This window comes from Alosa alosa, chromosome 20, assembly GCF_017589495.1.
Source record: "Alosa alosa isolate M-15738 ecotype Scorff River chromosome 20, AALO_Geno_1.1, whole genome shotgun sequence".
In the NCBI taxonomy this organism is placed as follows: domain Eukaryota; kingdom Metazoa; phylum Chordata; class Actinopteri; order Clupeiformes; family Clupeidae; genus Alosa; species Alosa alosa.
Genome location: NC_063208.1, coordinates 16,315,816 through 16,326,149, shown reverse-complemented (window position 1 = coordinate 16,326,149; position 10,334 = coordinate 16,315,816). Strand labels below are relative to the sequence as shown.

The 10,334-nt window shown below is 41.0% G+C and overlaps 1 protein-coding gene across 1 annotated transcript in view; it reads right to left on the bottom strand.

Annotated features, from left to right (window-relative positions):
* Positions 1 to 578: 578 nt before the first annotated feature.
* lpcat1 (lysophosphatidylcholine acyltransferase 1) overlaps positions 579 to 10,334 on the bottom strand; it is a 30,783-nt gene continuing 21,027 nt past the window's right edge. Inside the window, exons 9-15 of the mRNA XM_048230221.1 lie at positions 7,126 to 7,180; positions 6,706 to 6,788; positions 6,035 to 6,160; positions 4,741 to 4,894; positions 4,368 to 4,466; positions 3,199 to 3,340; positions 579 to 2,224 (exon numbers count right to left, since the gene is read on the bottom strand). Of these exons, the coding sequence (XP_048086178.1) occupies positions 2,022 to 2,224; positions 3,199 to 3,340; positions 4,368 to 4,466; positions 4,741 to 4,894; positions 6,035 to 6,160; positions 6,706 to 6,788; positions 7,126 to 7,180 (862 nt within the window). The 3' untranslated portion in view covers positions 579 to 2,021. The remainder of the gene's footprint in view (positions 2,225 to 3,198; positions 3,341 to 4,367; positions 4,467 to 4,740; positions 4,895 to 6,034; positions 6,161 to 6,705; positions 6,789 to 7,125; positions 7,181 to 10,334) is intronic.

Genomic DNA, 10,334 nt, shown 5'->3' with positions numbered 1-10,334 from the left:
TTGTTGCACATATACATACACACACACAAACAGAGCAAGAGAGCGAGAGGGAGTGAGAGTGAGAGAGAGAGAAGAAAATAATTATTTGTAGATCATCATGCTTGCCAGTTGTAGATCTCCAGTATCTGAGAAACCAGAGAATCCACCACTACAAATACGCACATGCACACAAGGCACACAATGCCAGTTATGTGCCTGTGCTGGAGACTGAACAAAACCACCTGATACAACAGTTAGTGGAGTCTTTAACCTCGCCGGTGGACTGGTGAGCTCATTATCGGTGTAGACACAGCTCCCTCTGTTGGGTTAGACAGGTATGGAGGTCAGGGAGAGGACTTAGTTATGAGTCGTACTTGAGCACCTCCATGTGGTTTAAAAGGGCAGGCTGTTACACAGATTGGAGTTTGTGGAAATATACAGAATCCTGCAGTCATCTGAAATACATTTTCCGCTTTAAATTCATTTTAGAAAATGTGTGTGGTCTTGGGTTTGTAATTTATTATCTTAGAGAATTAGAAGCTACATCTTGGAGAATAAAAAGTGGGTTAACAAAATGAGGACAATTTTAACCATTTCTGTTCAGTTCATATGGTCGCATATTTATTCCTCACTTTGTCTTCTCCAATGACAAAGAAACAATGAAAAATACCTCAGTACATCAGATAAAAATAATCTTGGTTTAAAACAGCAGTTCAATCCACATTCCATAAAAAAAACTGTACTGGTGAGTGTTCTAAAAACATGTTCTAAAAGCAAAAAATAAAACACAAAAACAGATTGAACAGAGCAACTCACCCCCTTGATTTGGGATGTGCTGCTGGATCAGGGACAGATTGGATTAAGAGCCACTGACCACCTGAGACAGTATAATGGTCAGCGGACTGTTGAGTTTGATCTCATCCTATTCATCAAACTATGATATAGTGTATGTAACAGCACATGACAGCATTTCTTTCTGAACACTATGCAGGAGTGATCCTTGGCTCTTAATAGACTGAAAACAGAACCATGAGTGATAGAGATAGTGTGTTATGATATGCAATGAGTATATCCTGTCCAGATTATAATCTGGGTCTGTAGTCTGAAACTAATTGGGGATAAAACCTTTGTGTGATTCTGAAGAAAGATCTGATGCCAACATAATTACTTCAATGGCCATTTAGATACAAAAAAATCCCTTAGTAGTTAATGTTTTTGACCTTTGGATAGCTTTCTCTTTTGCCTTACTCATCAACAAAGGGAGCGCTGTCTGGCCTCTCCTTAGTTGATATTTCACTTAACTGTGGTATATACACAAGCTGGTGAAGATGCTCTATTGTGGATGTTTAAAAAAAAAACCAGAAATGTGTTAACGTCTTCTAAGATCTACAATGAAGGCTATTGTAGTTCTAAAGGGGCCCAAGGAACTCAAGGATCACACCGGCAATGGAATGCGAATGAGAGAACAGGAAGAGTGTTTGTGATAATGAGTGTCTGTGTAAGAAAATATTCCAGCTATGTCTGAGCCCACCGCAGCAACTGAAGTGAGGTCACAGAAGGCTATGCCATGGTAATTGAAATACATTTTAAAATGGGAATTTTGTGTTTTAGCTGTATTCCAACCATGTTGAGCGGGAATCTGTATAAATATAGAGGAAAAAAATATTTTTCCAAAATAAATAGTTGATACTCTCTCAAAAACATTATAAAACATATATTGTTGAAATTGGGTTTCATAAGTTCCTTCAATGAATGAAAGGACTTCAGGACAAAACTGTGAAATGTTCAATAATAAAAACCAATATATCAGCCCTCAAAAAACGACTAAAATGCTTTATAAATAAAACAAGTGTAATCAAAAGAGGGTTAATGGACGTGAGTGTCCATTCGCAGTCCACCTCCTCTTCATTTAACACTCATAAAAGAATATTTTTGCTCAGTCTGGAACACAAAATAAAATCACTCACACACAGGCACACATACACACACACACACACACACACACACACACACACACACACACACAGTGTTGAGAGAACAGCCTAGTTGACCTTCTTGTTGTCCGTTGGAGTGTAGTTGTTTGTGTGGCTATGTTGTTGGTCGTGGGGGCTGAAGTCTGTGCAGAAGCCGTTGCTGGACACCGGGGGCGGTGTGATCACAGGACAGCTGGGCTGGGATGACCCAGAGCTGAGGAGGTACCGGTCCACAAAGTCTGGACACCGCTCCACAAACTGCTCAAACTCCTCTGTACCAAGAAACAATCCGGAAGGCAACAGATTCATTATAAAGTGTTAATCACACAATCAAAAGCACCAATGTATTTGTTGTACAAAAAATTCTAGATTTGATCTGGCACAAGGGCACAACTAGATGGCAGACAATACTCTTTTGTATTCAGTTTCTCAGTCTCAGGCATTTGATCACATCAGACCATTCCTGATCGACTGAAATATGTAAACAACTGCATTTAAGATGGCCACAAATGTAATGAACAACCTCCTTTTCTTTCATTTCACTGTTCATTACAAATATTGATTGTTGTAGGTCTATGCATCTGTGTTTTGGCAACAATAATGCAAGAATAAGTGTGCACCTTTAACTTTAAAAATTACATTTTATTTATTCACATTTCTCTGTTCTCAATACCACCACTAAAGGAAATCTACATGAATAACAAATGGCATTGCATCTGACATTAAAAGGAATACTACCAAATAGGGAGGATGTTGGAATAGTTTATATCTAATTCCTAATACATCAGTTGAGGGCTTAGTATTCATCTTAAGAGAATGAACATGACCTTGCAGGATGTTCTATAACTCTGTGGAATAGCAGAGAGAGTGTACTCTAATTGGTAGTGTGAACTTAATGTGAATAATTGTGAGCATGAATAAAGTGTGTGGAGCATGACTAATACTAAGACCTTTATTATGAATCAGGTGTGAGCAAAGTATGCTTCAACTCACACTGTAAATGACACACTGGTAGTGCACGCTTCAATTAAGACGCTTAAGTGTTATTATGTAATAGGTAAGAAGTGTAGAGCTTAGATCGGGCCCAAAAAAGCAAGAAAAAAGTCGCTGGAAATATCGGTCCGACCCGCCCGCAGGTCAGGTCGGGTCAAGTTCGGGCTCAGGCTTAGGCAAAGAATCTAAACTCTAAAGAGGTGTACACTTCAGTTGAGACTGATCCACATGTGAGATGCAGAGGGAAACCTACCGAATGTGATTCTCCCTTTATGAGCAGAGTCCAGCACTGTGAACATGCGTGAGGTCTCCAGGTCGGTCAGGCCCAGAGTGCTTCTGAGGAGGGTCGACAAATCCTCCTCAGTTACACCTCCATCCTCCTCCGCCTCAAACATCTGTGCCGGAGAGGACAGAATTGTTTTGGTTTGTAAAGATGGACAGTATTGAAATCCACGATCTTTACCCAAGCGTCTGGTTGAGAAGCCAAATGGCATCTTATCAGGAGAGCATTCTTTAATCTCCTCAAACAAAGACTATCCTGTCCAGCCAAAGGGTTTCTCTTTTCCCAGGACGCTGAGCCTGAGCTGAGCCTTATACGCTTATGTCATGTGATCGCCATTTTGAATATTTTCTGCACGAAAAGTGAGTCTGAGGTGGAAAAATCTGCTGTCGTGCTAGATTCTACTGCAGTGTCACTTACAATCAGAGCTGCTTTGATAACGATCCCGATGGCTTGGATGAAAAACCTTCAGTCTTTACCAGTAATGTTCATGATGACGTCAAAAAGTGGGATGATGAAGGAAATCGGATCCCAAGATCAGTATTAAAGGATGTATTGATATGATAGAGGGCTACATCATCACCCATATATAAAGTAAGAGACTGATTGGTGCACTCTCATCTCAGCAAAACATCAAAATATGGTCCAGCATCTTGCTTTATTTTGGCAATCCACTGCCGATGGATGACTGTCTCTTGGGAAACAATGAAAAGATAGTCCTTGGTTCCGTTGTTGGCAAGAACTACAGTCTGGTATACAGCATTAGGCCATTACTCACTTCACCCACAACAACTTTACAAGATTTCTCCCACCTCACCCTCGTGTTGGCACAGAAAATATTCAAAATGCACCTTCAGACACGCACACATGCAGTTTGGAATTATCCACCATTTTATTTTCTTCAAAGGAATATTATACCCCTCGATTGGGTGAGTATGTAAAGTAAGTCTGCATTACTTGTAGAGTATGTACGTGTGTGTGTGTGTGTGTGTGTGTGTGTCGCACGTGTGTGTGCGTGTGTACAGGAGCGTGTGTGTGTATGTTTAAGCATGTGCGTGCATTTGTGTGTGTGTGTGTGTGTGTGTGTGTGTGTGTGTGTGTGTGTGTGTGTATGTATTTGTGTGTGTTCACTCCAGACTCACCCTGAACCCCAGTTTAATGGTGTCCAGGCCTTTAAAGGGTCTGTAGACCATTGATAAGGCGATGACGTACTCCCTCATGTCCACCTGCCCAGTACCATACTGGAGAAACACAAAGCATGGAAATACATCAGTGACCATGAGGTACTCTCTGGGAAAACAACAAAACAAACCCATCAAATTATTTAGACAAGAAATAAAAAAAAATGTACTATAATTTATTATTTAATTAATCAACATTAAGTAATAACTATTCATTATGTAAACAATTATATTCTAGTAAGTTTCCCAATACTCATATCAGATGCTCAAAGGTATGATTATTTTGAGTCATTAGTAAATTATGCTGATCTTGGTGATAATTCCTAAATCTGACCTCATCAAACATGTCAAACATGTCCTGAAGCATGTTTGTCACAGGCAGGTTGATACACTGGGCAAAGTCTGCCAGTCCCAGCTTGTCTCCCCACAGCTTGCGTGCCCTGCTGCCCTGTTCCTGTAGGACTTCATCTGAGAGCCCTGCTTTCAATCTGCAAGGAAGAAAGAGAGAATGAACTACAACTCCCACAATACACAGGTAACTTGACACTTTTCAAAGGATACAGGGAGATTACTGTTCTAACACTTTTATGCACCGTACTTCTTATCACTGTACTCGATGAAAATCTGCTGTCCAAAACCTTGCCTGTACCTTCATTCTTTGACCACTAGAGGTCAGCTGTGTACTACTGACAGAGGAACACTGAGAGAGAGGACGACGATGAAGAATGTCCTGGCATCTGAAATCAATCGGCAACTTTTCACTTTCCAAATCCAACAAATGGCTTTGGTCTCAGCTGCTCATCTTTATGATGCTGTTTTAATTAGGCACTACCCTGCCAGTGGTTGACAGCCAGAGAGAGCGAGAGAGAGCACTATTTGATTTTCCATTACTCAGCAGCATTGCTCTCACTGTGTGTGTGTGCGTATGCGTGTGTGTGTTTCTATAATGCATGTATGTTTATAAACATCCCTGTGTGATCAAATGCCTGTGTGTGTGTTTGTTTTAGTGGCACTTCCAGGGCACTCAAGATTTCCCATGTGTTTATGGTTTGGCTCGGTAAGTCTTGAACAGTTAGGTGGATCAATAGGACACTCTGCTTCCCAGGCACACAAAAGACCTCTAGTTCAGCCGCAGACAACCCCGGGGTTCATTAAGCTCCGCTGTACATCGCTGTCTACTTAGTAGCGCATCACCACTCTGTCAACAAGTCCACCGCGGATCCTCTTAATGAAGTCCTCCCAGGATTCTACACTTCCTCTTAAAAATCATTACCAACACACTAATGTCACCACACACACACACAAACACAAAATCCCCACAAACACACTAATGTCACCACACACACACACAAACACAAAATCCCCACAAACACACTAACGTTACCACAGACACAGACACAGACACACAGACACACAGGAAAATACTAATGTTGCCACACACTGACAGTTTCTATCCATAAAGATGCCTCTGAAAGCGTTTTTATACTTTATGTCGATACACTCACACCTCATACTCTTCAAATCCATGCCACGTTAAGTCAAGCAAAACGTGAGATGCCGTGTCCGACACCTCTTGTGTCTCCCTCATCTCCCGTGTGCCCGCCTGGGTGCCAGTCTGTCCTGCTTACCCGAGTCGGCGCGCCAGCCTTGCAAACTCCAGTAGGCACGTGTTGCCCGGGAGACGCAGCGGGCCCTCAACCATGGCAAGCTGGCAGTCCTCAAAGGAATAGTCAGTTATGGGTGTGTCCAGTGCTCTGCCAAGAAAGAAACACAGGAAGAGGGGAGCGAGAGAGGGGGATAAAGAGAGAAAGAGAGGGGGACATGAATCGGCACCAGTCTGAATCCAAAGCTCTCACACACATACAGTATAAAGTAAACAATCATGCTGTTTACACAAACCCATATGTATGCCCATGTGTCTACACCCTTAAATGGACACAAAAACACATGTGCGTTTGTATGTACATGTATGTGCATCTTAATTGTGGCAGAACATGTCTGTGACTGTGTTTGTGTGTGTGTGTGTGTATTTGCATCTTAATTGTGACAGCATGTGTGTTTATATAGCATGCATATGTGGTACTACACACACACAAACCCACACGCACACAGCGAAATACCATCAATTTTTAAAGAAGGGAAATGACAGAATATCCTGGGGAAACCAGAAGTAATGAAAGAAAAACAGTTTGGCTCCTTAAAAACAACTTTACTGGAGGAAAGTGAAAGAAAGCCTTTCACTCAGATGGACAGAAGGGAATCCACAGGAAAAAAAAACTAAATGGCAGCCGGCACTTACTTAGCCATCAGCCGACGCACATTGGTAGCAAACAGAGCAGGGTCGCTCTTCTCTTCTTCTGAAGGTGTGTAAGTCGGGAGGTACTAAAAACACATAATTAAATTCACTTGAGCTCATTATCTTTATTAGATGGGATTTATGGATACACCTTAAATGCTCCGACGATCCTCTATGGCAGTCCTCTGTCAGTTCTTAGCCAAGCTTGTACATTCATGTTTGCATTGTGCAACTTTCTAGCATGACCCAAACTTGAACACCAAAAAGACTTGTGGTCTATTTTTACTTAAAAATGTTCCCATAACAGTTTCTAATTGAATGCTCAGGACACTGTGAGCCAAACACTGTACCCAGATCAGACCCATCTGGATAGGCAAAACAAACCACATTGAAACCATGGAAAACAAAATTACTCTAATTTACCTCAATTTCCAAACGGTTGTTCAGCTGACAAAGAGTGAGCCACAGGATTTTAAACCTGAAGATAAACAAGCATTTATGTGTGTAACATTAGGTTAGAAACAGTAGGGTCATTCTGTGTCAAATCAGACAGAACACAGGAAAATGGTTGCTATACCGTCTCAAGTTTTGCTCAGAGTTTGTCTACATCATGTTTAGGTCCCAAAACAAATATTTTTGTTCCATTCCAACATTTTCGTACGTTTTTTCACCCTTGATTTTTTTTAAATCAATTTTACACTCTCAAAAATGTCTCATCATGGAGGCCATGTTTGGACATAAATATATTAAAAAGCTTTACTACTAGCCTGCCCAATCTTTGTAAGATGGAAGACAAATATGCTCTCAGTATGACTGGACCATTACAAGTTTGCACTGCATACCCATTAGTTTTATATAAGGCCCTAGATTTGGAACAAAATGGGTCCGGCCGCCTTGTTTGGATCCGGCCGCCTTGTTTTCTCGATCGATTCACTCGACGTGCACACATACAAATCTTTTTGCTCCTATTATATCACCTAGCCAGGAGCAAAAGTATCGTCACTTTCGAAGCAGATTCGAGCACTTGTATCAATTGACTTGTAGTTAGGTGCAAGAAAATCAAAAGCGATCTGTAGAATTTTATTAATGAGAAATTATTTCACAGATGCACAACTTCGGATGCATTAGTTCACATTTGGGTTTACAAATGAACGAATGTTGTGCATGTTCTCAGATTATGAAACACAGATGTGCAAATGTGTTTCGCACCAACTGCGCTGCAATGATTGGAGCAAAAGTGTGACTTGTGACTCACAGGATAGGATTTGTGTACCTGTAAAAAGGATACGTGAACCCGTAGCCCCTATTTTGTGTTAACAAGATATAAAAAAAATATGTACAACTTCAACTTTACTGTTACACATTTATGACTTTAGTGTGCACATGCAAAATCTGCAGTTAAATGTGCTCGCCACTTTTGCACCCAATATACCTTCATAGGACTTGTAGGTGACGAGCAGAATGTTGTAAATAATGCAGAACTTGACTGGTAACCAATGGAGCTGCATGAGGGTGGGGGTGATGTGCTGCCAGGGCTTAGTAGCTATTAAGACCCTGGCAGCTGAGTTCTGTACATATTGCAGCCTGTCCAGGGCCTTAGAGGGGAGACCTGTGAGTTGCAGTAGTAGTTTCATTGCAGTAGTCCAGAGGGGTGACACTTTGTACATGAAATTACTATAAACCTTGGCTATTGGCTCGACATTAATAAAGTATTGTATTCGCAGACTAAATACTGACTGATGCCATGTGGGTACAAAAAAATGACCCCCATTTTGTTCCAAATCTAGGGCCTTATATAAAACTAGTGGGTATGCAGTGCAAACTTGTAATGATCCAGTCATACTGAGAGCATGTTTGGGAGTTAGGATTTGTGTACCTGTAAAAAGGATTTGCGAACCCGTAGCCCCTATTTTGTGTTAACAAGATATAAAAAAATATGTACAACTTCAACTTTACTGTTACACATTTATGACTTTAGTGTGCACATGCAAAATCTGCAGTTAAATGTGCTCGCCACTTTTGCACCCAATATACCTTCATAAAGTCCCTCCATGCTGTGGCCCCTAAATACCTTTCTGACCTACTCCATCCCTACACCCCTACACCCCTCTGCAGTCCCTCCGGTCCTCCAACAAGGACCAGCTGGCTATACCCCCACACCAGACTTAAGACCTTTGGGAACAGGGCCTTTTGTGTGTCTGCCCCAACCTTTTTGAACCAACAACATTAATAAAATATTGTATATAAAGAAACAAATAATGATTGATACCAAATGTTTATAGTACCCTTAATATCACTCTTTTTACACTTTTTTCCAAATCAAGGGCCTTGTATGAGCATGCTGTGCAAACTTTTAATGGTTCAGTCATACTGAGAACATGTTTGTCTTCCACCCTGCAAAGTTTGAGCTGGCTATGAATAGTACTTTTCATGATATTAATGCCTGAACATTTCTTCCCAGATAATGTGTTTTTCAGGCTGTAAAACTGAAGTAATTTCAATGGCTAAAAATAATATGAAGATTTGAGAATTTGAACAGAAATATTTGACAGGCCTTGGTTTTGGGAACCATTCTTGATGTAGACAAGGTTTGAACAAAATCTGAGACAGTACAGCAACAACCTTATCTGATTTGACACGGAATGACCCAGTAACCAACTAAAAAAGCAAGAGCAGTAAAAAGACGGCTAGTATGCTTATTATATGGCTCTTCACAATGCTAGTAGAACGCTCCATTGACTTAAATGGGATTTCCCAACGTTCTACGGTCAAATATGTAAGGGATAATGTATAGAATTCTAGTCATTATCGAGAAAATAAATACTGACAGGGCAAACCGGACCCAAGGGGGTAAGAGAACATCTGGAAAGTGTACCCCCTATGGGAGGCTCTGAGGCCTCACAGGCGCACCGTAGAGAAAGTATCGTATAGTCAGGAGAAGCTTGCAGTGAAAATAGGGGAAGTATGTGGGGGACGTGGAGGCATGCAGTCAAGGAAGAAGCCCATAAAGTGAATTCATATGAACATTTATCCACGAACAACTAAGATATTTTAAGAAAAGTATATGTAGTTCAAAAATGAAGTAGGGGTAACGAGGTAGAACTATATTCACAGCAAAAAAACTAATTATACAGGCAATGGAAAAAAAACCTCTCCAATTTCAATCGCGGTTAACGGTTTATTTACAGATCTGCGCTTGATTCTGCGCAGATTTCTCTCGGAGCAGCTACCAGAAGAGTTACAAATTTCAGACAGGTTGCTCACGTCCCATCTACATCGTCAAGTTCGACTTCGCTGTCAAATAGACTTTATTATATGTTTCCCATTCAAGTCAATGGAGCTTTCTATAGCATTGTGAAGTAAGGGATAGTGTATAGAACACCGGTCATTATCGGGAAAATAACTGGAACTGGACCCCGACGCATCAGCAGAGGGGTCTTGCTTCGCCCTGAAGGGACTTATTTTTTTCATGTGGAGTTTATTTTTTCGTTTTGGCAAGTAGCCGCATAATAAGCGGGATAATGTATGGAACGCCGGTAATTATCGGGAAAATAAGTCCGTTCGGGACGAACCAGTCCGGTTCGCATTCCATACATTATCCCATACATAGCACACATGCATGTCATATGCCT